General features: G+C 47.3%; 1 protein-coding gene and 2 long non-coding RNA genes across 11 annotated transcripts; 1 reads left to right on the top strand and 2 right to left on the bottom strand.

The window, feature by feature from the left end:
- Positions 1-113: 113 nt before the first annotated feature.
- Positions 114-14285, bottom strand: LOC106032100 (uncharacterized). 8 transcript variants are annotated; one of them, XR_010825157.1, is made up of 9 exons: positions 13424-14285; positions 12463-12524; positions 11674-12377; positions 10734-11524; positions 9888-10093; positions 8724-8775; positions 8398-8552; positions 6974-7080; positions 114-2383 (listed from the first exon to the last, which is right to left on the bottom strand). It is a non-coding gene; the product is annotated as an uncharacterized lncRNA (long non-coding RNA). The 8 variants fall into 8 exon arrangements; XR_010825153.1 differs by having other exon boundaries at positions 115-2383; positions 9989-10093; positions 12463-12527; positions 13424-14284; XR_010825156.1 differs by having other exon boundaries at positions 116-2383; positions 8398-8495; positions 9989-10093; positions 13424-14284.
- DHRS7B (dehydrogenase/reductase 7B) lies at positions 14157-26820 on the top strand. 2 transcript variants are annotated; one of them, XM_048067243.2, is made up of 7 exons: positions 14157-14305; positions 20292-20467; positions 21196-21311; positions 22006-22216; positions 22786-22878; positions 24376-24528; positions 25250-26820. In XM_048067243.2, exons 1-7 carry the CDS (start codon positions 14175-14177, stop codon positions 25453-25455), a joined length of 1086 nt encoding a protein of 361 aa, XP_047923200.2. In that variant the 5' UTR covers positions 14157-14174; the 3' UTR covers positions 25456-26820. The 2 variants fall into 2 exon arrangements, with proteins under 2 accessions (XP_047923200.2, XP_013030363.3); XM_013174909.3 differs by lacking the exon at positions 14157-14305 and adding an exon at positions 19957-20078.
- Positions 14341-19957, bottom strand: LOC106032099 (uncharacterized). The gene is made up of 3 exons (XR_007164634.2): positions 17579-19957; positions 14810-15510; positions 14341-14726 (listed from the first exon to the last, which is right to left on the bottom strand). It is a non-coding gene; the product is annotated as an uncharacterized lncRNA (long non-coding RNA).
- Positions 26821-27023: the final 203 nt, after the last annotated feature.

The raw sequence follows: 27023 nt of genomic DNA on the forward strand, positions 1-27023 counted from the left end.
AGAATGGGAGCTGCATACGTTTCCCACGTACTAACCTCGCACCCTCAGAGTGACTGCAGCATCCTGCTACCAACCCCAGCCACCTGAACTGCAGCTCTGACACTACCTGCTCATCCGAACGCATGAGAAAGACTACTGAGCCATAACAGGACTTCTAAGGAGTTAAAGGAGTTATTTTTGAATTTGGCTTCTTGTGGAGCTAGAGGCATCTCAGCTTCAGTGTGGCCCATTTCATTCATTATTCTCCAAATTGAGTCAAATTCCAAGGGTTCCAAGGGTCTGGATGCTCTCATGTCTGTAGCAGGGCAAGAATATGAACACGTTGACCATCAGAACTAGCCACTGTTTCAAAAGCAACAGGCACAGAGACCCACCCCATACCCTGTGAAAGCCACTTAAACATCCCTCAGAACAGAGGGAATTTAAAGACTACCAGCAAGTTGTATAGGAATGAATGGGATAGGTTATTAATGTCCTAACAGCATCTAGTATTTATTCTAATGAATCTTAGTATCTTCCAATTAAACACAAACCCCAATATTACTACAGACTAAATCCAAGCAGAGAGTTATTCTTATTCTGCAGCAACCTACTGTTACTAATCTTGAGCTTTTCTCCATGGCTACCACATCAAAACAGGAGATAAAGATAAAAGGGAGAATTTCTGTCTATGAAATTTAAGTCCATCTCTCTGAAGAAACAGGATACCAAAAAGACAATGCATATGTTCAATGCCCTGCAGATTCTGAAATTTTCATGGAGATTCCTGTGCCACTCTTTCTTTCTTGCAGAGTCATTGTGTTTACCCAATGTAAGGTGCAGTGGCATTTGTCTTATTCAGAAATAACAAGAATTGTGCATTTATAGAACACAGTTGTTTCCTTTTAAGAAAGGAGAACCTGCGTTTGTTCCCCTCTCAATGAAATATTTCCTTTAGAAAAATACTAATTTTTCTGTCTGCCCAGCTCAGGAACAATTACAACATTTAACTATTCCTGCTTCCTGAAGTTTCCTGGCACATCACTTGTGCTGCTGAGGATTTGGGGAGCATTCTCTGAGAAATAACAAACTCACAAGCGTGACACCCATTCTTAAGCTGCTGTCAATGGGAGCTGAGGCCTCTGTCACAGTGGCTCTTGAGATTTTCTGAGGCCAGCTCCTGGCTTGTTTAGTTCGAACCAAGCTGTGGAAGGCTCAGTGTCATTAAGCCCTTTGTTTTCCATCCTGTGAAGACACGAGAATCTTTCCTATGAAGAAAAAAACCTTCAGACACTACGAACATTTCTTGACTGTGCCAGCCCACACAGTAAAGGTGGCACAGCAGCCCGGAACATCAGTCGAAACAAAACAGGAGCAGAAAATAGTGACACCATTTTGTCACGTAGTAATTGTTAAAACAAGGCCTGCTTGCTACACACACGCACATGAGGGTTTGTAAGTTTGCTATAGTTTAATTTACTCTTGGGCACAGCTTAGGAATGTTTCTAGAACAAAGCCTTTTGGTGCAGCAGATAGCTTGGGAAAGGATTTGCCTCTGGGGGCTGGAAACTGTTTCAATCTCTCCTGTGTCTCTTGGAGGAATTTTTAATTTTAAAGCATTGATGATTACGCCAATTAGTTCTTACCCCCAAATGACAATGGAATATAAATGTTGACTGTAGCTAAAACATACTGCAAATGTGCTGCGAACTTTCCCTCCAGAGAGTCATCTGTATTACATGATAGCTCAGCTGGGAAGACGCAGAGTTCCTCCACATGGAAAAGCACAGCAACTGTATCCTCAATCCACGTCATCCCAAGGTGGCACTTCTAGACTTTGCTGGATAGTCAAGAATCAGTTGTTACTTTATCACTTGGACATGCTTTTCCGCATAACATGTACTAAAAACGTCCAATTTAGTTCTCAGGTAAACATGAATATTTTCCTTAAATCTGATTCATGAGCAACGCCAAAGGGTTTAGCTAGGATTCCTCAAAAAAAAAAAAACTTGAATTGCAAGTGAAGCTTTCTCAGGATTTAACCAGTAAGACTGAAGATCCTGGCTCCAAAAACAGATTTCAAGGGGGCCATGCAGGAGCCTGTGCTGCTTGCTGGTTTGAAACTCTAGGGCTGAATAGCTTGAAAAGCTCTCAATTCTGTATATGCTTGGTAGAACGGAGAAAGGTACTCAGGAATATGTTGCCATGAAGTTGTACTCCTTAAGTGTCATCCTGCTTCTGGTAGAGCAATCAGAGGCGACTCCTCCCTAGGTACTCCTCAACACGAAAAGGAGAGGAACTCTTCTTGGGTATTCTCTGGAAGATGCTGGACTTTGGCATTCACTCTGAGGTCTTTTTGCTTCCCCTGGGCCCAGGTCTCCAAATAAGAACCCCATTTCGACTTCTGGTAAAAGACACAAAAAGTTAGCCTGTGTGCGCATATGGCTAAAATGTTAGGTCCAGTTATGGCATCTTGTTCTCATCACAAAGAGTCCATTTGCTCCTACAAGCACAAGGACTGTCCATGCTAATAACCAGCACATAACACATGAAGGTTCCTCAGTGCCTCTCCTGCATTTTTTCAGGCACTGTAAAAAAAAGACAAATTCTCACACAATCTACCAGGAAAGAACTTGCAGAACAACTCTGCTTACCAAAACCCACAGAGAAAAAAATTTGAAGCCCTAAACTGAACACTTTTAACACTTTAAAAGGACTCTTAAAATCTTTAGTGATCTTTTTCCTAGTTCAAGCCTGTTTTCATCAAAGCATTATGAACTTCCATTACTTAAAAGCACATCAGGTTGTATGTCTGACCACCGGGCTGAAACCTCTGTTGCATGATTCTGCCAGAGCTGATTGCCTTTACTTCCCAATAGATACTTCAAACACCTTGCAGTCTGTAGGCAGCCCGCTGTGTGTGTACCTGCTCATTTATTTCACGGACAAAGTACTGACCTTGCTACAAAACTGGTCCTATATCCCCAGCTACACCATCTTCTCTAAAACAAAGATTTCGTTTTCAGTCCAGTCCACTGGTAAGAGCATCTGACAAATGCCAGACTAGAGGTTTCCACCTGCCTCAGTCCTTGCAGAGGGGTCAGGGCAGCTGCTTGAATCTACAACATTCAGTGACAGAGTTCAGCTGCACAGGTCCTGCCAGAAGGATGCTCGTCTGTCCAAGGAGCACAAAGGACAGGTGGATTTCTGTGGATTAAGCTGCCTTCAAATTTTGTAATCGACTCCTGCAGTTTTCCACTGGACTCACGGCCCTCTGTATAGCTAATTTAAACCTACTGACAATACACTTGCTTGTCTTTGTGATCTTTTGCAGACCTCTTCAAAGCAGCGCACGGAATTCCAAGGATTCATAGCCCACAGGTTAAAAAGAGTCCCAGAAAAACAGAATGCCTGTACTTATTTTTCTGAGGATCACTGTCGTAAGATGAAATCTTGGCCCCAGTTGAACTCAATGGGAATTTTGCCACTGACTTAAATGGAGCTAAAATGTCACCCCTGCTATTTGTCAAGTCAATTACATCCAGACAATACTGTAACATCTGGCTCCAACTGAACACACAGAAAAGTTCACTTCCTTAGTCTCTGAAGACAACACAGGACATTGGCTATCTCATTAAAAATGAGAAATTTGTTCTTGGCGAGCTGCTTGTAAGAAAACAGTGGGTCCATCCAGCGACACTATCAGAACCAAATCCCTGTTCTGTAGCATACGGCCACCGGCAATTGCATCAATGTCATTTCTCTGTCATTTTCTGGGAAGAATGTCAAAAGCACCCATCTACTGTTAGAATTCATTGTGCTGTAAAAACTTTGTTTATAACAACAGATCGGTCCTCGTCTGTGGTTTCCCACAGACATGGGGGGTTTTCACCCAACTCATCTCCTGTTTTCCAAGCCGCTGGAAGGTCCCTTGCTAGGTTCGATAGCAGCTGCTCAGCCTAAGCCCCTCTCTGAGCGTGGTGATCGTAGGTAAGCCTGAAGGGTAACTGACTACAGAAGGCCAACTGATGTGAGCCAGTTTCCCTCTTAAATCTCAGCTGAGACATTATTTTATTGCAAAATATTCAGGTTAGGTCGACAACAAGCAGGGTCCGTCTTTTAATGGCAGAAAAAATAAAGCTATAGAGTTATTTGATCAGAGGAGACTTAAAAAATCTACTCGAATGGGAAGAATCATCACACAATGTCTGGGGGAAAGGAGACATACAAAGAGACTTTTATGTTTGAGGTGGAAAGGGATCCACACGCTGCTGCTCCCTGCCCCAGGTACTGGTGAGTTACCACTGCACACCTGTGTAAAAGCAGCTTCCTTCCATCTTGTTCCATCCCCTGGGAAACAAAAGCAAAGTCAGTCTCCAGTATCTGATGAGCCTTAATTCCCAGCACTTAAATAATTAGCTTCTCAAATGTACGAAAACAACTCTCATTTTCTGGATTAATGAAGGAAGCTGGGTTCCACTGAGCAAAGCTATTACGGAGCTGCTAATGCACGGTTTGATTTCATCGCCTGCCACTAAACACAGAGCATTGTGGGCTCCTGGGAGAGCAACAACACAAGGAGAGCAACGCTGGAGGGTTAAAGAGGAAGGCAGCAGGGGAAACCCTGGCAGTACAGGCCTTTGTGGTTTTATGCAGAAGGAGGGCTGGCTTTGTCTGCGTGTCCGCTGAGCTTTATCTAGGTTTCTGAAGATGCCGCATCACCCAAAAGAAGACCAAAGCTCAAGGACATCATAAGGGGTGGGCAGTTTGCTTTAACCACAGACCAGTCAAAGGCGGTTTCTGAAGCAGGGTAACAGAAATGGAACACACGAAGAAGCCTACACCTTAGTTAGCCATTTGGCAGCTCCTGCACAGGTTCAGAAGCTCCAGCAGCAAAGAACGGCAAAAAACTTCAGTGCAGCTTCAGCTGGAGGGCGACAGGGATACTAGAACACGCTTGTCCCCCCCTGCTCATTTGGCTGATGAGTTTAGGGAAACTGATTGCAAAGAGTCATTATTTTTCATGTCTCACCTTGGCAGGTACAGACACAGAAACCCTTCCAAACAAAATCCTGTTTCTTTTATACCTTGGCACAGAACCGGTGATTTACTTTTCTGTAACTGGATGGAGAAGGGACTGAGAAAACGTCAGAAAAGGGCTGCTTTGCTCCGTCCTGGCAGATTTAAGCCTAGGCCATATTACACGAACAACTCAGTGCTATTAGGACTGCTTGTTTCCCCTCTCTGCATAAATATTTTGCTGCCTTGCCTCAGACTGTACAACCTGTTTCACACAGAACCGAAAGTCCACACCGAACCTCTCTGTGTGGTACGTGGAATGGGGAACAGAGAATGACTAGGAAATCAGGGCTTTTGAGGTGTAACTCCAGCTATTCAACAAATGCAAAGTCCTGCAACTCCTCAGACACCCGGAGATGGAAAGGCCTGCACTGCTGATTTCCTTAGAGCCTTCACCATCAAAAATCCCTTCAGGTTGTATCACTCTTCCCTACCCATGAGTACATACAGATCAGTGGAACAGAGGACCTGCAGTTCTACATGTGGATTTGGGATGAAATGGCTTCTTGTGGTGAAGTTCTTCTAACTGCAGTAGTGTGAATAAGCCCTCCAGCATCTAACTTCTGTCACACCCTTCCAAACGAAATGAAACAAACCAAAACTTTTGCTCTCTGTAAGAAAAGCCTGAAATTGCAATAGAAGCCCTGGGTTAATAAAGAAATTTTGGTGCAGATATGCAGCAGGATTTGAGAGATTAATGAGGAAAAATCAATGAAACTGTGATGATTTACGCAGCGAAGTTTGTGCTTGACTAAACTTAGCCTGACTTTCAGAGATAGGCACCAAGGACACGAGACCTGCAGACAGATGCTGAAGAACCTCAGCACCTACCCAAAACCAGAGCAGTTTCCTATAGATGCCCTTTCAAACTTAAGCGTCAGAGATGCTGCTGCTTCTGTCAGGGCTTGTTGGACCACTGACTTCTGAGGAGTTACAACCCATGTAATTTAGCTGAAGCAATCAGGAAATAATTATGTACAGTGGAGAATTAAAAGATGGTAATTAAACTGTACAAATAAATAACTGTAGTGACTAAAAAAGTCCACCCAAAGCCTACTTTTGGAGCAGTATTTAATGTAAATGAATCACTTAGTGGACAATGCAACAATCATCTGTTCAGCTTCTATTCATTATCAAAAACAATACAAAAGGATTGGCAGGGAATAGCCATGTGCCAGAGGGAGCCCTTTAGGAAATACCACAGAATCTGGACTGGCTTTTGTCTGTTCTTCTATTGTTTTCTGACAATGCTTTGCTAATGAATGTCCAACGTCATTTTGGTTGTCCTTTTTTCCTTTTTTTTTTTCCCCAAAACAAATCAGTAGTAATGTTGGCCTTTCAGAATGAACTGAAGTGCTTGTTCATGTTAGGAAGAATCCCATACGTTAGGTATGAGTTTTGCCAAGGCCTACAAGGCTGAGGAGGTGTGATCTCAGATAGTCCGGAAAATCCCACAGTAGGTGATCAGACAAAATCCTTTGATTTGGGCAAAAATCCATTAAGTTTTAATGAAAGTATCACGTAACTTTGAGACTTCAAGTGCTTACTGAATTCAGTATTTAAGTTGTATATTCAGTAAGTTCACCTTTTGTTACTCAGTTTGAAGTGATGCTAACTTCATTCTAAGAAATAAGCTACTTTTCAACAGGGCATATTTGTACTGATCATGCCCAACATTATCCTGGGAGTTATCTGCCAGAAACTGTAAGCTAAAAAGAATCCCCATTAGGGATCTGAGGAGGCAAATCTATGCTAGAAAAAGGAGGGTAAAAAGACAGTACCAAGCACTAAAACACTGTCATTATGTTTCAGAACTGATGACCTGCAGCCATCCCCATCTCGTTACTGTTTTGCAGTAACGGAAATGTCAGATGTGATGGCATCCCAGGTACCTGTGGGGGCACCTTTTTCTTACCTGGTTCCTTGGCTCACTCCTGTGTCCCTGCAGCAACTTACAGCCCCGCAGTGCTGCTGGTTCAATTCTCTGCAGACCTGCAGCGTAAGCCAAATCACTGAAATGGTCTGTGTTAAGAGAAAAGGGCAACAATGATGAAGAAAAGAGACAAGAGTGGGGCAGATAAGCAGGCTTTACTGCAGAGAAAAAGGCATGTGGAATGGCACCCAGACTTCCCAAGGTTGTCTCTGGGGCCGTGATGTACAGGGTTTGTTTTATTTTGTCTTAAAATCTTAGGGTCTGCAGCAAACTTCTGCATCCAGAGATTATTTTTGTCAAACCTAGTGACGACAGAGTTTGTGGGTTTCTAGTTAATGCTATCTAAAATTTGATATATAAACGCACACTTCATGAAATCTTGTTACCAGCTCAGTCGTCCAAATAAAACAGAGATGGCATCAAGCCCCTCAGGGCTTACTCTTGCAAAACCCTCACCAAGCTAGCTGCATAGTTTGGCTTGCAGCTGGGGAGCTTTACTCACAGCACGTTTCCAGAATCCCACTGAAGATGGGACTCGAGCGGATTGCTGCCAGCCCATACTGGGACTGTTCATGGTATCAACATTTCCAGCTTCTACCTGCCCTTCAGCTCACGGCTGTTGAAGCAGAGGCTTCTCCTTGGCCACCACAGCTCGGTGCTTGGGATATTAATGCAAGCTGAAATAGGTGGCCGTTGAGATTAATGCTGTAACTGAGATTAAGGCTGTGACTGGTGACGCACAGCTCGCCCTGCCGCCTCCGGTACTGGACACAAACCTCTGGCAGCAGGCTGGGGCAGCGACAGCTACAGTCAGCACGCCCGGGACCGCTCAGTAGTACACCAGTAGTACTACAACGACCATGGCACTTCAGCTCAAGGTGCCCATTTCTTAGTGCCTACGAGGCAGAGCTGCCACGTGGAAATGGCTGGCTCTCGTAGGCTGGAGCAGGAACACAGAATGCTGCCCTGTGACTAAACATTTTTATTTTATTTTATTTTTTTTTTTACCACTGGACAGGGGTTGGGAAGGGAGGAACAACTGCTGAGCTTCTGATAAACAATAGTTCATTTCACAAGACTGTTGCTACCACTTGTACTAATTGACATTTTCTGTAGCAATTTCTGTTCAAAGGCAAGAGATCTCAAGGATCTTGTTGGAAGGAAACCGACCACTTATATTACAATGCAGTAGATTAAAGGCATCACCCAAATACTGGGATAAACTGAGAAGAAACCAGACTAATTGATCCCCTTTGCTTAATAAACTTCCCCTAAAATATAAAAATAAAATAATAATAATAAAAAAAAACCCACTAAAATTCTGTTCCTCCCTGCACTGGTAAAGATTTTTTTGTTGTTAGTCCCTCGAGTGGTTGCTTAAGTCAGGTCTCACTGTAATTACATACCTCACAGCAGTGCAGGGAGACTTAATTAAGAGAGTCACTGTAGGTGCGTTGTCAGACAGATACGACCTAGTCCTGTCGGAGAAGGCGCTAGGATCCAGCTGCAGCGGGCATGTTAAGTAAGACAATTGAAGTTTGCAGCGGGTTTCGAGATCCTCCTGCAGAAAGCAGCACGGACACACCCAGCAGCCTTTATTCAAAGCCCCTCGACTCCATCATCAGGGAGCCTGTGGTTTTCCAAATCTCTCTGTACTCACCAGGAGACGCTCTGCCACACCACAAGATTTCATATTCCCTCCCCCCCCCCCGCTTCAAAAAGTGTGACTCACCAGTTTCAAACGGTGACATTTCATTCCCAAACTATTCCGGGAGCAGCTGGCTCTGTAACACATGGGGATGTGGGGAACGGGGAGGAGGGAGGGAAGAGCCAGATTGCAAAGTGAAAACCACTCATTCTCTCTCCCCCACACAGGTATGTTGCTTTGAAATTTCAGAACCACACAATTTGGGACAGGCTGGCAGATTCCATCGGAAGAAAACAATAAAACAAGCACATTCTGGGAAAAAATAAATATCTGTACAAGCCAGTGATGCAATTCCCTCCCAGCCAGGATGGAGGGGGAGATTGCCTTGCTCTCCAGATCTCACAGACGTGAGGAAATGCACTGTCCCCACTTCTCACTCTTCTTACGAGCTTGAACCCTGCAGTTCTGGGTCGCTCCTTCAAACGCTCTCTGTGATGCAGACCCGGGGTTTAGTCATCAGCAATATCCTACTAACCACGAGCAAATGTATGTGCAGTGGGAAGACGACAACGGGGGGGGGGATGACAAAGAAATCACTGTCAGCTCCCGGTCCCGAGAGGAGTTTTGTGTCACACTGCAAATTTGCGTAGCTCGTGTCCCTGCTGCGGGGACGTCACTGCCATGAGCACAACATCCAGCACGTGAGCACGGGGCTGCCGCGGGCACTGCCCTCGCGGGCTTGTCGGCACCCAGACGAAATTGCCACCAGTGGTGCAGTGCCAGAGGCAGGAGCATGATCTCTGCTGGCCTCAGTCTATAAACCCGCGCACGGCTGGCTGGCGTCACGGCAGCGCTCCAGCCCCATTCATTAACGTTTGTAAAATTCCCCGGGGAGGGAGCTGGACGTGATGCAACCCCGCAGCCTCCCTGATGCAACCTCGCAGCCTCCCCGTGGGCGCATCCGGGTGCAAGTCAGCCCGGCACGAAGGCAGCCTGCAGGCAGCGGTGCGAGCATCTCAGCCTCAACAAACGTCGCTGCTGTGGGCCAGGGGCTCGAGGCAGGCTCGGAAGGGGCCAGCACAGGACGAATTTGGGGTGCTGAGGGCAGGCGAGGAGCTGATTTAGCCCGCACGGTCACGGATGGTGACAGCGCACCCTGCACGCCCTGCCGTGCCTCGTGCTGTACGAGCGAATAACGCAGCCCTGTGCATGTCCGCGCAGGAAGCGTTTGATTACAATTTCATTCACCTCCTCCGCTGCCTGTACAAAAGGGAGGGCTGTTCTTGTGGCTCTCCCTGCCCGGCATCGGCGTGGGACCTTGCTTCTTCCATCCTACTCCCGTTCTTTACCTGGGGAAGCCTCGCTGAGATCAGCGCCCGTGGAAGGAAGAGGAGGCTGGCTCGCTGCGTGATACAGGCATGCAGCAGCAGTGACCTTGGCTAGGTAACCATCTCCTGAATACAAAGATGGATAAAAGGCAGCAATTACTTAAAAAAAAAATAAATAAAATCTTCCGCTAAGGTAGGAAAGGGCAGCGGTTTGCTAAATAAACGCGTCTGTCGGAGCTGGATTTTTTTTCCCCAGCTTCCCTAAAATGCCCTTCACCAGCAGAGAGGGGGGAGGGGACCTGCTCTTTGAAGCCTTTTCCTTATGGGAATAGAAAACACGGAAAGAATTCAGTCCTCCGCCACAGCCCAGCAGCACCGATGCACGCTTCGAAGGGCAAAGCCCGGGAGAGGAGCTCGCTGCTGGGCGCGGGTGGCCTGGAGCACTGCTGCCAGCCTGGCCTTGCTCAACACCCAGCATCAGCAAGTGTCCCCCACAGTGTGAAGGCAGAAAAAGAAGAGAAGGAATGGAGACCGGGGAAGAAAAATTAGGAGATTCTGTACAGAAAAGACCTGCAGTTACTCAAATCTTTGACCAAAAGCACCACCTAGTGAGGAAAGGGCACGCTGCAGCTGACGTTGCTCTGCATCCACCACAAACGGAATTTGACTTCCACCACAGGTTTGCCTACTAAAAAAAAAAAAAAAGCACAAGCAGCAGCACGCACCCTGCTGTACCCGAGTGAACACCAACACGCCCCCAAAGTACCGTGCTCTGGGTAAGTATTTCTCCAGTGGAAACGTGCTACCTTCCTCCCGTCAGAGGATCTCGGCCACCCTAAAGGCAGCAGGGGCTGAGGCACCGCAGGAAGAGAATTATTTCCATGTTACAATTTGGGAACCAAAGAAAAGAAAAGGTAGGTGACCAGCCCAAGGTCACGCAGGAAGCCAGAGGCAGATCCGGGAATAGAGATCAGCAACCCTGGATCGAGCAATGCCTGAACAATAGAGCAGCCACTCGCCCTCTGTTGTCCTTTAACTCTTTCCTACCCCACCAAAGAGCAGAAGAGGTTTGGCTGTACACTTCTCTGCATACGTGCTTGTTGCCTTACAGGTCTGGGACCCAGCTCTTGAACCTCACCTGCTTTTATCACACCAAGACAAAGAGGTAAGGCAGCAGGGAAAGCTGGGGCTGGATATCCTCACATCAGCGAGGCTTCAGGGAGGTGATGCTTCCACAGAGCAGGCCTGGGCTGTCCCTTCAGCAGTTACAGCAAGCACAGTTAGACTTTTTACAGAACAGTACCTCGGCTTTGCCATGTCTCCACTTCTGCGAGCGACAAAACATCACTAGCTCCCCCGGAAGCATTCAGCTCTGTTAAAACGGTTGCGGTATGTTTGAGGATCTTTAGCTCCAGGAGAAGACATTGTTCCCTCTTCTAGTTTTTGGTTTGGCTGCAAGGGTCAGGGGTGTGCATCACAACCATACAATGTAAATGCAGTATCACTAAGTCTGCTCTTTTTTTTCATATTGCACCTGGAAATGCTGCAGTGCAGGGTCTGGAAAAGACAGGAGTTATGAACAGTTGGAACCAAACCACACAGAAAGTAACTTGAGGAAAATCAAAGACTCAGGTGGTGCAAAAGCCTGTGAGTGCACTGAAATAGAGCAAGACTCTCCCAGGGAGAAGGGGTGAGAGGCTACTGACCAGGCATCCAGCGCCAGCTCTCTGAAGGCAGTTTGGTGTCCTTAAGTCAGAGCCCGGCTCTAAACCAGATCTGTAACTGGGGAAAAAAATCAAGGCTACCTCCTTGGGTCCATTGCCTGGAAGGGACAGACATCTTGGGCTGTTTCCAGCCTCTCCTTTAAGCCCAATCTGTGCAAGCAGGGAGTGAAGGAGGAGAGACTGCACTCTTACACCAGAGATTGCAACAAGAAAATCTTTAAACATGCCACAGCCCTTTGAATATTTTCCAGCCAAAGGCACTGTGAAATTGGTAGCTTCCAGAACAAACCAGTTCAAGGATGTTTTCCCTGGGGAAGGTTTTGTTTCCCTATGGGGATTTCTGCACAGATCTTTGCTCTTAGGGTAAGCAACCTAAGCTTTTCTTAAAAGAGAAACTATTTCCTATATTCCTTGAAAATAGGTGACAAATAAGAGCCTGGAAGAACTAGAGCACAAAATTGTTGCCCTAGAGAATAGGGTTAAAAGGCTGTGTAGATCTGCACTCAGTGATGCTTGCAGCAAAGCAGATGTCACCAAACACAAGTGCAAATACTTCCCTGAGTTTGGAGATCTTTTCCTCCTCAAAAAGGAACTCCTGCACTTCAGGAGGGCAACAATAGAGCAGCAGGATGTTTGCCAAGGAAGTGTTAAACGCTAAAAGGATTCCAGTCCTTGGCTGTTCTGGGCTGAAACAAAGAGAAAGAAAAGAGGAGAGACTGAGTGCTAATAAAAACAACATTCGTAGTTTTAAAAGACTACACCAACATTTACCAGCCAGGCTGCATGGTCTCCAAAACAAAAGTCCTAGATTCAGGCCAGACTCCTCTCAAATGCTGCTGAGAACAAAGACATGTTGACACAAATCACCCAAATGCCTTTTGGTGTTCTAGGCCACAAAACCAACACGCAATTTGTGAACAAGCAGGTTTAAATCAAAGTTTGTTGCTAATTAAATACGCTAGTTTAATCTAAGATAAAAGATTCCAGTCAAAGCAACAAAATCAAGCCTTATTTCAGTGCATTCATTCTCTAATTGCAGCTCCAGTCTGACTAACCCTTTGCTGTGCGACTCGCCTCTCGCACAGACAACACAGGGCACTTGGTTTCAACCAACTTTGCCAGCACCTGCAGTCTTGTGACACTGACTATTCCCCATTAAATTAAATAGGCTGTCAGATACCAGGCAAATTACCACAGGAGCTTGGATGTAGCTCTCAGGCAGCTACGGTCCCGTAAGAAAGTCAGTGCATTAGGCTGCAGCTCGTCCTGTCCTGCTTTGGTGAGACAGATGCTTTGAAATGGCTTTTTCTAGCTCTGATTTTCAGAAGACCGAACAGACTACAGCCTCCAGTAAGGCTGCCATGACACGAATGAAATTCTTGTTTTTCAATTTAATTTGGATAAGTACAATTATTGATTCTTTCCTTTTGTTTCACAGTGGTCCTGAAGCCAGAAGTGAAACAAAAGTGCGTTACCATCAAACCTATGAGAACACGATTTTTAGGAAGATCTTGAATCCTCTTCTATTTTTTCCTTCAGTATTGATCCCTTACTAATGACAAACAGACATACTGATGCAAACTCATGGCCCCAGTGTATTTTCCTTATTAGAGAGGCACAAAACACTGTTATCATATGTAAAGTGCTTCAAATAACTGTCATAAAAAAAACACACAAACACAACCGCTCACCTCACTGCTGTTCAAAGGGAAAGACATCAGGGATTAACTACCTTTGTCTCTGGATAACGCCTCTGTAGATGTATCTCCTGCTCACACACGCTGTAGGGAATAGGAAGAGAAGCTCCTTGTGCCAGGACGAAGCCACGTGCCCTGCCCTCGGTGCAGGAGCTCCTTACACCACTGGGTCCGGCGGGACTTTGGGATTTGGGGATCACAGAGACCCTGGTTTCCAAAGGTCGGATTTGTGCTATAACCCAGTAGCACCCCACTGCCTGTTATCAGCACCACTGCCTTAACGAGGAGAGCTGAGGCTGCGATACATTCAGGCCCCATTTCATCACAAGGAGAAAAGCCCTCAAACCACGGGCGCAGCCTGCGAGCCTTGCTGCGGGGAGCCCATTTAAGAACCAGGGAACCACGCTGCCCCCGATCTCGCTGTCCGCGCTTTGGGACCACGATCGCAGCCTTGCACGGGGCGCTGCAGAAACGCCTCCTTCTCTCTTTTCACAGCAATTCGCCATCCACCACTCCCAGTAGCCGCGCACTGCCGGCTCTGGGTACATTGCTTGCAGCTTCCCTGCACTTTCAATCAGGGATGGCAACGAGCTGGCTCCTCAGGGATCCCGCTGGGAGGCCGAATTATTAATTGTTTTATTATTAATATATTTTTTAATTATTATTAATTGAGCCACTGCCCTAACAGACCCGCAGGCCCGGCCCAGACCAAAGCGGGGCCGGAACCTCCCGCCCGCAGCGCGGTTGCCCGGACGGACCCAACCCGCGGACGGACCCACGACGGCAATGCCGCGGGCCGGCTTCCAGGCCTTCCGGCTCGCCTCCGGGAGGAGCGGCCTGCCATTGGGCGCGCTGCCGGAAGGCCCGCCTCCGCCCGCCGCGCTTCCGGCGGTGGCCATGGTGACGGCGGCGGGCAGGTAGGGCTCAGGCCGGAGGGGCCGTGAGGGGACGGGGGCGTTAAAGGGCGCCTGGGGGGGGGGGGGGATCGTGGGGGTGTGTTGATAACCCTGAGGGGGGTAGTGGTAATCCTGGGGGTTGTACTGATAATACTGAGGGTTACATTGGTAATCCCGGGGGTTGTATCGATAATCCCGGGGTTGTATTGATAATCCCGAGGGGTTACATTGGTAATCCTGGGGGTTGTATTGATAATCCCGAGGGGTTGTACTGATAATCCCTAGGGGTTTGTATTGATAATCCCGAGGGGTATATTGAGATATTGTTTGGGTAAAATCGTAAGGAAATGGCATTAAGCGACTCCACGAAACGCAGCAGATCGCCTCCTCAGGCACTGGTCCAAGTGACACCAGGGAGATGGCGGTATGTTCAAATCGCACCCTAAAAAAATAATGTTAAATATTACAACTGAGCCACCTCCTCACCGCAGCAAACCTCAATAAAATAGAATAAAACTTACAGACCTGGTGTCCGCCTGCTCCTGGTGCCTAGCACACCTGTGGCAGTCCTCACCGTCACGCTTTCCATCATTTCTTTTAAGAAGTCCGGCTGGTTCTTAGATTGCTTCTCCCAAACCCCTCCTTCCTTTTCTCTTTTACTGAGGATTCCTGTCCAGGCATTGAGTTCCTTCTTAGGACTTCTGCTGATTTCTACTGACCTCGGGGTATTTTTGACATCATTTTCTGTTCATGAAGTTTGGAGTGAAAGCAGACAGTGTAAGCGCACACAAGCATTTTGTTAATTCAGCTGTCTGAATGAGCGTAGTCGCTTTTTTCTTATGAGATTCTGAGTGAGCTTTTTGAACCTTCACTTACCATTCTGTGGGGATCTGGTGAGTCAGAGTAGTTGTCAAATTTCCCGTTTGCTTGTATTAAATCACTGATTGAATAGACAGTGCTGTCTTCCTTCTTTTCCCCTGACCTCAATGTCTATACATTTCATGTCAATTTCTTTCCTAACTACTTGGGTCACCAAAAACTTTTAGCTGTTGTTAAATGCAAGCAATACTCAGTCTTCTTCCCTGTCAAACACGGCTTAAAAAGGATTTAGTGACTGTGGTTTGCCTGAGGGAATGCCCATTTCCCTAGCAGATACCAGGTGCTGCTGCAGAGTGTGACGAGAAACTCATCTCTCAGTCCAGTTCTGCTCAAAGTTCTCAAGAATCCTGAGGAAAGAAATAAAAAGTCATTTTTTTTGCCTTTTAATTAACAAGACAGCCACTTGAGTGCGCGCTATAAAACCAGAGTACATCCCAAAACCAATTAAAATAATAGGGTTGCAACCAGTTCACAAACTTCGCCTTTTTTTCCTTTTATCTAGAGTGCGTAAAGAATACTGTTGGACTTGGGGATGCTCTGGAAATTATTTCTTAGTCCTAGATATAACCAGATCCTCACCAAAACTTCTACTGTTTTGCATCTGCCTCCATCTTTTTAACCTGGGGGTTGAGTTACCCCACACTTCAGAGGTCGCAGGCCGTCTGCCCGAGGTTTGCTTTCAGAGGCTGTGCTAGCATTGGACAGGGCACGTTCGCCTGGACCGCTGCCACATGGTAACTTAAGGCAGCTGGGTCCCGCGAAAAGCCCAGAGGGAGGCACCGCCTCGCGGTCGCAGGCAAGCGAGCCCCTTTCAAAGGTAGGATTTGTGCTTTCTTCAGATTCAGGTGGGAGCTGACAAAGCCTGGAGCCGCTTGCTGCTCAACAAGCGCTTCCTTAGGAAAAAAAAAAAAGAGTTTTTCCCTCGTGCCCCCTGCCCCCCCTTTAAATGACATCTTTTCGTTTCTGAAAATAGCCGCCCAGTTGCTGCCATTTGTCACGTAAAGGACAATGTGATTCTAGGTGGCCGAAGCTAAAGGAGAATAGGTCTCGTTTCGGGAAACTTAGCGCGGTTTTGATTGCTTTTAGGACTCGGTCTCATCTTTGCTGCCTTCAGTGCACTCTTGACCTTATTAACTGAGCTCCGTATTCCTTCTGAAATCATTATCCTGGCTTTCGTGGGGTAGCACCCAGTTTTTGTTGCAGGGGGAAAGCTCTTAATGGATACATGTGATTTATTTTATGCTAAGCCTTTCAGAAAGTTTCCAGTCACTTGTACTTGCTTTCATTACCAATGCTTTTATTTCTGCTCTCTGATAAGCTTGTTCCAACCCTGCCTTTTGGATGGAGAACTGAGAGTGCAGGCGTTTATTTCAACCTGTAACGAGCAGTGGCTTCTCTCCTGCAGATAATTTGATGTCCTAAATGTTACCTGCCAAGAAAAATTAAGAAGTCCCTGCTTTTTTCAATGTGAGCAGCCACATTTTTGAACACAGGTGAGAGGGGGATCTCGGACCTCGGAGCAAGATGCCTAAGCCGATCCCGTTCACCTCAAACAAGGCGGTGAAACCGCTGCGCTCCCTGCCAGCCCTCTTGTTTTTACTGCGACACTGCCTTACCTGCCCTGAGGTGCTTTGAGCTACTTCAGAGTGTTATCTGCTTAATTTGGGTTTCATGCTGCTTCTCTTCTCCCAGCATTTGCTTTGCAAATTAACGTTTCTGTTGATGGGAACCAAGTCCTTTTTTTTTTTTTTTTTTAATTTGTGATCTCATTCACCTTCAGATCGCAGCAGTTTTTTCGCATCAAATAATCCCAATACTAAACAATATAATTACTCCTTCAGGCTGCAGCATTTTTTTTTTTCTTTGTCCTTTTCCACCAAATACTCCTGAAAACTGAACAGGATGTAAGAGCTGCCCTGTACTGTCAGCGGCCTAGCAGTGGGCTCCATACCGTGGATGCTGTTGAACACACTGCAGCACGCCTTGAGCGGATTGCCACGGCTTTTTGTTCTACTGATACTCATTTTGTGATTCCTTTAAGCATGTTCAATATTACAAACTACAGTAAAGACTCGTGGTTTTGTGACGTAAGGTGGTACAGGAAAATCAAGAAAAAATTATTGCCTTAGGGCTGAAGAGCTGCAAGAATTCCTTCGTCTTTCCAAAACAGCTCGGTTTGGCCAGGCAGTCTTTCTCAAGCTTGGCCGAGCGGGGATTTTCCTTGCTCTGGGGCTCTTCTTAAGGCACCATTTGAGTCCCTTCCTTGGGAAATACCTGCAACTGGACGACCTAATTAAGAAGGATCTCCACCTGTGATTGACTGTTCCTTCTCAGCCTTGCTCCCCTCTTCTGTGCAGTCTTTCCCATTCCCATCCCCTACCTCCCTCCCCCTTTATATCAGGAGGAGTTAAGTACCTGTTGATTCAAACTCCAGCCTGGAAGCTGCAGAAGCGGGCTGCGGCTGCTGACTGGGTTCAGGGCTCGCTGCAGCCTTCAGGCAGGCAGAGATCAGCTACTTTGCCACATTCCTGGACAGAAAGAAGAGAAAGCAACACGACAGAAGGCTTGGAAAGCTTTGCAAACAGAAAGGATTAAAGGCAGACCTTTGTTTGTAAGGTAGATGAATAACAAACGCGGCGATTAAGGAGTAAGTTAAGCAGGCGGAACTGGTTCCCGCTGGTGAGCCACGGGTGCTGCACAGCCAGCTGCGCTGGTGGGCTTGGGGGCTCCTCCACCAGCCCCCGTGGCAGGGTTCAGTCCTTGCAAATTCAACCTTTAATTTTGCCAAAGAACAGGAAAAACCCACGCCGCAGACAAACGCGGGAATGCCTCCCATCGCCTGGCGTGGTTTAGTTAGGAAAAGGGGTCAGAAGAGCTCCCTCGTAGCAGCTCTGTTCCTCCGCTTTGCGCCATCTGCATTTTACCAAAACCAGAAGCGAAGTTGGTCAGGGCCAGATTCCTGAAACGCGTCAGCTTCACTGTGGGCTCACGAGGGAAGTGCCACTCCACCTGCCTGCTCCCGCTTTGGAAATAATCGAAGGTCCTAAATGGGAGCTGGATATTTTTGATTCCAAAATGCCCTGACAGCCGCGCTGGTCGATGTCCGCACCTGTTGTCCCTGCCCACCTCCTGTCTTCTGAATCTCACGAGAGCCTGAGGAGCAAAGAAGGACAACAAAGAGGCAGCTGCTTTAAGTGACCAGCTGCACGAGACAGTAGAAGCACCTCCAGCTTATCAAGCTCTAAAGAAGCCAACAGCCTTGCGTCTAAACAGCTCTTCCCCAGGAATTATTTTTTTTGGGGGGGTAGTTCCACGCTCTTCTCACGTTAAACAACTCCGCCAGGCTGCTTTGTAAATCGGTACAAACCACACAGCGCATGCGCGCTCAGCGCTGAGAGGTGGAGGAGTAAGACACTGCCCTGAACAGCTGGGTGCCGTGCTCGTGCGCTGCCTCGCGACGGAATGAGTTTGATCCTCCTCCCGGCTCTCTGATTTCTCACTGCGGGTGCCCCAGGGGAGCCTGTGCCCTGGCTGCCTCTCTGCATCATGCGCAGCGTGTCGCACAACGAAGCACTCCGTAAAGATTCATGGGTTAGCTCGGAAAGCTCCATAGTAGCTTGAGAAAAGCTGTGCGCTAGCTCGATAGTTTTGCTTTTAGATCTTTGCATGTTTATTTAGAGCTAGGTGAGCTATCTTTGTGGGATTTTGTTCTAGCTGTACCTCCACAAATACTTTACACAGTTCGTTACTGGCTCAGCAAGCTGGCCTGCTCGCTGACCAGCTACCTGAGGAATCCTGTGCAAGCCCCTGATGGAAATCCAGGCGAGCATGGCGTTTTCCACATCAGCTGCGTTCCACAACTAGTAGAGCCTCTGCCATCCCTTCAGCCCCATCCGAGCTCAGTACTACTTAACGACCCTGATTATGGCTTAGTGTTATTACACACACGTCCTTTTCTACTTCTCGTGCTGTCCTTTTGTGTTTGAAGTACTGCACAAGCTGTCTGCCTGATCCCTGCCAGGATCTTCCTGGAGAAGACCTGCCTTGCAGTGCTCAAACTATCTGCACAACAGGGAAAATACGCTAATACTTGGCTTTGGCTCTACGTGCAACCCAAAAGACGTACAGACTCGAGGAAGGCCTTGTAGCTGTCTTGCCTTTCCTCTGAAAACAAGCCTAAAAGCTTGGGGGTACATACAGTAGGAAACTCAGTGACCTTTTTCCCGGCAAAGGTATCACTTACTCTTTGGCCACCTCGTAAGCTGTAACATAAACTCCTCGCCTGAAGGCAATGGCTCAGCAAGGAGATTGGGGCTAGGCATTGACATCAGAACCCAATTCCAGGATGAGCTCGGTCCTGAAGATACCTTCAGCTTGGGTTTCATTCACGCAGGTTTAGTTTCAGTGCATCAGAACACAGGCTCACACTGCTAACAAACCGCACAATTAACGTTGGCATTAAAGAGCACGAATGTAGGCTTTAGCCTGCTAGGTTGGACATGTGGCTCGTTTCAATCAGATAACTGCTCTCTACCAGCAGGTTATGAAAGACACGGGAGATGGAGGCACAGATTTCAGTGCATTAAGCAAATAATATGCTCAGAGAGTAAGCTTGTTCTGCGTCTCCTGAATGTAGAGAGGGTTATGTTCATCTGGGATAATGCACAGTAAGGGGTCTCTAGCATGTAGACACCGTTGTACTGGCTGTTCTAGAGAAATCCAAGAGGTTTTATTACGATCAGAAGCATGCAGAGACATATCCTGGCCCTGAAGAGCTTTCATTCTAAATGCAGTTTGTACAAGGGACGGAATTCAGAGCAAAACGGAAAAGCATGTGGGAACAGCATCTCTCAGCCCAAGTTTGTTACGTGATGCTTACAAGATCCGATACCAGGCGTCCTGCTGGGATGGTCAGGTTAGCATTTACATGCTTAAAATTGGGTACGGATGTGAACTTCTGGAAGCCCAGATAAAGGGTTGAGGAAATTTGTTGAAGATACTTCTGTATGGGATTTGTTTTACTGGTGGTCTAAGGCAAGGGTAGGAAAAAGCATTTCCCTAGTTCTCAAGCGTCTGCTAATTTTCTTGTCAGTAAAGTGGTCTGTTTCCTTTCATCTTGTGGCTCTAGGAAGACTGCTGAGAAAGGAAGACTCATGGATCTCACATCCACCGTCATCATCCCACTGCTCTTTGGCAGCTTGGGGCTCTTTGCCCTTTTTCGGCTGCTGCAGTGGATGCGGATGCGAACTTACCTCCAGGGAGCGGTGGTGGTGGTCACGGGGGCCACCTCTGGCCTGGGAAAAGGTAGGTTCTCAAAGAAGGGTGCCAAAGGCAGGGTGAGTAGCGCACATTTTGGTGTGAAAATAGTCTCAACATTTGTAGAGGAAAACTTTGACCACCCTCCAGTCAGTATAAACTGGAGCTCATCAAGGCAAGAAACAAGCTGCGCTTTCCTGTGCTGTAAGGGGTCTTTTCTTTATATCTTAAAAAAGCCAGGAAGTCAAATTGTTTCTATAAAACTTCCCAGAACCAGAGTTCAGCACTTACTTTGGCTGTTGTATTTCTGGTGCCCTGCCATCCTTTCCCCTCCTTCTCCCTACCCCTCCAACCCCACGTTAAGAACCTTTTCTCTTGTGGTACAAATCCACCTATTTAAATTAAAAACTCTTGGCAGTATTAATATAACTTTTCTTCCTAATATAAGCCATTTTTTTCCTCCAAATATATATTTTTGTGTGAGTGGGATGTTTTCTAATTCTGCTTTAATTTAAAGAAGCTTTGTGTTTCTCCTCAAGAAGAGATGATAGGAGTATCTCAGGAGAGACCTTCCAGCTGTGATACGCTGGGCAGATGAAGCGCTGTATATTGCTGGCTGTTCCTTTCCACAGTTTTCCTGCTCAGGAATAACAAAGCCACCCCAGACCCTTGCTATGTAAAAGAAGTTCTAGCCTAAACATCACCACTAAACATCACGTGCGTCTGCTGTTTGTCTCTGGCATTCAGATCTTTCCTTTTCCTTCCTTCCTCCAAAGAATGTGCAAAAGCCTTCCATGCAGCTGGCGCTAGGCTGGTGCTCTGCGGCAGAGACAGCGAGAAACTCAAAGACCTGGCACAGGAGCTTTCTGCCATGACCAATCACCGAAAGAACGTAAGTGTGGGAGAAAGAAAGGCCGCTCATCCCACGCGGCTGGGATTTCTGTTCAGGCTGCTACAGAAGTTAGAGTCGCTTGCGGGTTGTTCTGTTGAGCAATAGGAAAAATGCAACTCTGTGGTTAGGGATAGATATTGCTCTAGGAGTACACGGAGCTGACATGTCATATCTTGTAAAAACCTGACAAAAATAAGCCAGCTGAAAGACTCCTCTTGCCTTGTAGTGGAAGTGAGCACACAACCAAGTGCAGAGTCCTCAGACCCCCCTGCACCACGTACCAAATCTGGAGAAGTGACTTTCTTTGTCTTGGCCTTTTTTTTTTTTCATGTCTAGTTCTGCTGGCAGCGGATAGGAAAGTTATTGTGGCTTCTCAAGAAAGAAAGGGGAGTTTGCTTTTGACTATATCAGATGCAGTTTCTTTAATAACACAATAGCAAACTTTAACACTCGAGGAAGACCTCACTTGGTATAAGGAACAGGCTACAGGAGCAGAAAAACAGCCGAGTACCAGCTGCTTCTGTCACGTATTCCTATCAAGTACCTGCTGCACTCTGACTGCAGAAGGTTTGGGTGGCCCTGCCTCTGCGCTTCCAGAGCTGGGAAATCCCATCTCTCCGCAAAGGCGGGGAGCGTGACCATAAGCACATTCAGCACCCCCTGAACATCTGTTTGCTAACTTCTGTTTACTCAGCTACACGAACCCCACACTGTGGTATTTGACCTCTCGGACACCAAAACCATCCTAAACGCTGCAGAATTGATCCTGAAGCACTCGGGCCACGTGGACATCCTGATCAACAACGCAGGCATCAGTTACCGCGGCACGATCGTAGACACGGGTCTGGACGTGGACAAGAAAGTGATGGAAACAAATTACTTCGGTCCTATAGCCCTCACCAAAGGTACTTGTGATTCACAGTACAGGGGGACAGCGGCTGATACCTACTGCAGGCCAACACGACTTAAGCACAGCTTACGGCCTGTCTGTAATTGTATTTGGCACAGTACAACATGAGGGGAGGAGAGTTTTGTGTTATGGGCAGGCTTAAAGTTGATTATTGGGCATAAGCGCATGGGAGGTACCTGATGAGAGATGATACCTTGTTTAAAACACCTCCTGGCTCTAGTTTGCCAGGAACTTCTGAAGAGAGACGTGGCTAGCCTGTCTGCTCTGATAAAACCTAGGGGAACCGAGTCTGGGCTCTAGGAGAGGCTCTGAGCTTCCCTAGGCAGGTTCTCCGGTTATACATAAAGTTCTCTGCTTATACATAAAGTTCATCCTGGAGGGTGCGAGCTGCAGGAACTGGGAAGATGCACTGGTGGCAGAAAAGAGCAAGTCCTGCTGACTATGCCTGTGGGAGACCACAGCGACTGCAAGGCCTTTGCGCAGCCTCATTGGTTGCACAAACGCACTGATTCTCAACAGCAGTAACGGTAGGATTGTCATTGTTATTCTTCTCTCTCTTGCTAGCACTTCTCCCCTCCATGATCAAGAGGAGACAAGGCCACATTGTGGCCATCAGCAGCGTTCAAGGCAAAATAAGCATTCCCTTCCGATCAGCATGTAAGTACCTCCACAGAAGATAGGGAAGATATTTGGGGGACCAGACTGAAGGAATAACCCCACATTTAGCTCTCCATAGAGAGCTAAATTTCCTTTAAATTTCCTTTCCTGCATGCAGGAAAGGCAGGGCTGTAAATTATTCTTAGTATGGTTATCACACTAAGAAACCTCTGGCAGCTGTTGAAGAAGACACGCTCAAATACAAAATCTTAGCCCTGTCCTGAAGTTGTTTTGGGATGGAGAAGGAGAATAAGGGAGGCAATCCTTGCTTAGAACTCTGGTCTTCTGTGGGATATTCCTATCTTAATACTTGAGAGCCCCAGTAAACTTTCTAGCCCTTAGGACTGATTTATTCCCTAATTTTATTGCTTTTTATGCTTGCTGTTTGTCTGATTAATATTCTGTAAGCAAGCAGGAACTTTTTGGTTTAATAGGTTGTGAAGTGCCATGGTACAACCAATACCAAAATTAAAGCTTAAACAGTTACCTTGATCCAGCAAACTCTTTATGCTAAATCAGATATAACAAGAAATAATATTGGTGAGATTACTGGAAGAAGTCTTACGAAAGATAGAAGAGTATTTAGCATAAAAGCATCTGTAAATCATTGAAAATAAACAGGAAAGTGGAAAATTACAGTGGGGATGGCATAAAAGTGGTAGGGCATGGTGCTGAGTGCAGGAGAGCCTGGAACACCTGGGCCGTGAGGGCTTGCAGATGGTGTGGGTATGATTGCACCAAGAAGTGTGTTCTGAAGAGCTGCCAGAGTGCTTATACCGTGACCACAGCCCCATGGACCGGGCAGCATGGGCTCAGCTTTTGCCAGTAGGTCCTCAGACAGGGCATGCGGCCTGTGCTGAGTTCTGGTGTCAACCCTGCAGACATGGTGAGCAGTCACAGTAGTAGCAACCAAGCACACAGGGAAAGCGAGCAAGCAAAAGGAGTTGCCCAGACTTTGAACAAGGGGAGCTCCTGCCCTAGACCACACTACTCCACTCCTGTGTGCTTGTGTGATCAGGTTTTGACTTTTGTGCAGCCAGGCCATGAACCTGCTCAGCGAGTCCATAGTGCTTAGCGCATGTAGGCCAGCAGGGTGCTCAGCAGCAAATGTCAGCCCTGCCTTCCTTTACTGGCCATCTCGTTCCCCCAGCCCCAGTCAGTCTTATCAAACGCTTGCCAAGACAGTCTTCACGGCTCCTTTATCATGAGTGGGAGGCAGCTTGGGTTCACTCCATAATACTTTTGCATGGCTGAGATATTAAGCTCAGGATCCCAGCCAGTTTCCAACTTGAGTATTTACATTTTGCCTTCCTAAATTGCCTCTCACTCCCACTACCTGTTGCTGCCATTCACTAAAAACAACTAGAAGCTGGCGAACAGCTACTGGGTTCTTGCTGTGAAGCAGCTGCGTTTCAGTGAAAGGCCCATTCAGGGGAATGAACCGCTCCTCAGCTCTGCTCCTTCTCCTTAGGGCTTAGCCCTTTTCCTGTTTTCCAGATGCTGCCTCTAAACATGCTACCCAGGCCTTCTTTGATTGTCTACGAGCAGAGGTAGAGCAGTACGAGATTGATGTGACGGTTGTAAGCCCCGGATACATTCAGACCAACCTTTCTCTCAATGCTGTAACAGCAGATGGATCTCGCTATGGAGGTGAGATGTGATTTTGTGTCCTGTATCTGAAGTGTCTACACCTCTCTGAGTTACTCCAAAGTATGCTTGCAGTGTACAGCCTCTGATGGGGACAGGTTAGTGCTGAAGTATCAAAAGACAACTTTTTGGATGCAGGGTAGGAAGAACAACCCCCAAAAATTAGCTTTCATGAACAGCAACTACCTTGGGGTTACTGAGTCTTTAGGATATTTTATAGGGAACATAAACCTAAGCATTGTCTTTGAAGGACCTTTTTGCACCCTCCGTCCATCCACTTTTCCTGGAGCTTGAGAATTCAACACAAAGCTCTCTAGGCCTACAGTGTACATATCCTAGGAAATACGCTAGGTTTGAGGGGAGACAAATTCCAGTTACTGCCCTGTAGGTTCAGCTGAGCAGTAGCACAGAGGAGAGGTGTATCTGCTTCCCTCTAACATCAATTGACGCTCAAAATGAGAAAAATGTACTGAAACGTTCAACTCTGAGCCTTACCTTCAGAAATAGACCACGAGGCTTGTGTAGCTGCAGCCTGGGTACCAGAAGGAGCGCGTGCTGATTTCTAGCCCAGCCATGAACTCCACCTGCCTGTGGTCCCATATGCAACTAGCGCAAAACCAAGAACTAGACCAGGAACCACGTACAGTTAGAGCATTCCTAGGAAAGGTGCTGAAGCGTGGGCTTACCTGCTGACGGTGGTGTTTCCTCGGCTTTGTTTTGGCAGTTATGGACAAGAACACTGCTGAAGGCCAGACAGCCGCAGAGGTCGCTCAGGTGGTTCTCAATGCAGTGGGGCAGAAGAAGAAGGAAGTTCTCGTAGCCGGCCTGATGCCCTCGCTGGCTGTCTACCTGCGAAATCTCTTCCCCAGGCTCTTCTTCAACTTAATGGCAACTAGAGCAAAAAAGGAGAGAAAGGCAAAGGACTCTTAGAGCTCAGCTCGTTCTCGAGCAGTAACTGTAGGGAGAGGCTAACCCCCTGCAGTTCGGCAGGGACATCAGTGGAAGTGCTCCTGCAGGAAAATCCTTTCTGAAAATGCTGCAACTTGCCATTGCGTGGAGAGTGGGAAGCAGTTTCCCTCACGTCAGGGCAGGCCCACGTGCCAGAAGACAGCACCTAAGCCTCACCTGAAGCAGGGTGCTTGGAACAAAGCAGGAGAGCTGAGGCTGCAGGGGAAGGTAACTCAAGGCACACACCTCACAGCAGGAGAGGCCCACGTGCTGGAAGGAGCACTTTACCTCACCTCACCCCAGGCACACTCAGCTTTACTGGCCTGCTACAAATAAAACCCACCTGGTTTGGCTTTGTGCAAGCAGATTTTAGCTTTCCCCACCCCATGGCCCCTGTGAAATACAGTCCCCAGCTGGGAGCTCTCGTGATCAATGTCTCCTTCCCACTCCTTCCAATCTTATCCCAAACACGTTGCTTGAAGTGGAAAGCTTCAGAGCCTCTGCTTGTCAGTGTGCCAAATCATCTGATACGTTAAGCTCAAACTAATTCCAGTGCCACTTTTAAAAAAGTAACTGATGTAGAATGCACGTTTTATTTGGCAATGATGTTATCTGCCTGAATCATGCCTTACTGAGGTGCAGAGCCATCTCACTCTGCGCTACCTGACAGCGCAGCATTAACCCCAGCACAAGTTAATGCAGAGGAAGCATCAAAACAGATTAAAACAGATAAAAAAAATAGCATGGCAAGGTATGTTGTTGAGTGTAAATACCATGCACCTGATAGCACACCTGGCTCACCTGCAGGCCTAGAGCACAGAGTAGGGGTGATTCTTTAGACGCCAGGCACGCCGTCTTCCTAGCAAGCAAAGAAGAATCTGTGCGTGTAGGGTGGACAACACGGGAGACAGGCCCGTAGTTCTCGCCTGTTTTAAAGCGATCGCAGTTGCCCGTTAGGGTCACATCCAGTGAGGGGAGGAGATCTGCCTGACCAGGTACCACAGGCTCCAGGGAGCTGAGCAGCCTGAGGGAGCGCCATATCCCTGTCTCCATCCCTTCCCTTGTTTCCATGCAGCATAAAGCTCTTTCCTCCTCCCAGAGGAAGACAGCCTGCCCTGTCTGATCCCAGCCACGCTGGGAAAAAGGAGCGTCTGGGCCGAGCTAATTCAGAAAGGTTATGAATACATCTATATATTAACTGAAATACAGCCTACGTGTGGGGGCCTGGGCCTAGACCCCTGCTGCCACCTCCATGCACTTCGCAGCATTCTCCCTGCGTACTGCCTTGTGTGTCCTGCCTGTGAGTGCGCATCTGATGACAAATAAATTACGTTGCCATGAACTGCATCCTTTGTTCTACTTCACTCCTCGCAGCAGGTAACTTTGCAGGAAGAGAGATCATTTTTTCCCGTACAAAGCCAAGGCATTACCTCCTCTCCCTCTCTACAAGGAGAGCTGCTCTAATTGTTAGGTGTGCTTTTCCTTTCATGTGTTGCACGTTCAGGTCTTTCATTTCTTGGTGAAATGCAGTGTTCCTGCCAGGCTTGTCC

The sequence above is a fragment of the Anser cygnoides genome, chromosome 15, assembly GCF_040182565.1.
Source record: "Anser cygnoides isolate HZ-2024a breed goose chromosome 15, Taihu_goose_T2T_genome, whole genome shotgun sequence".
NCBI classification, from domain to species: domain Eukaryota; kingdom Metazoa; phylum Chordata; class Aves; order Anseriformes; family Anatidae; genus Anser; species Anser cygnoides.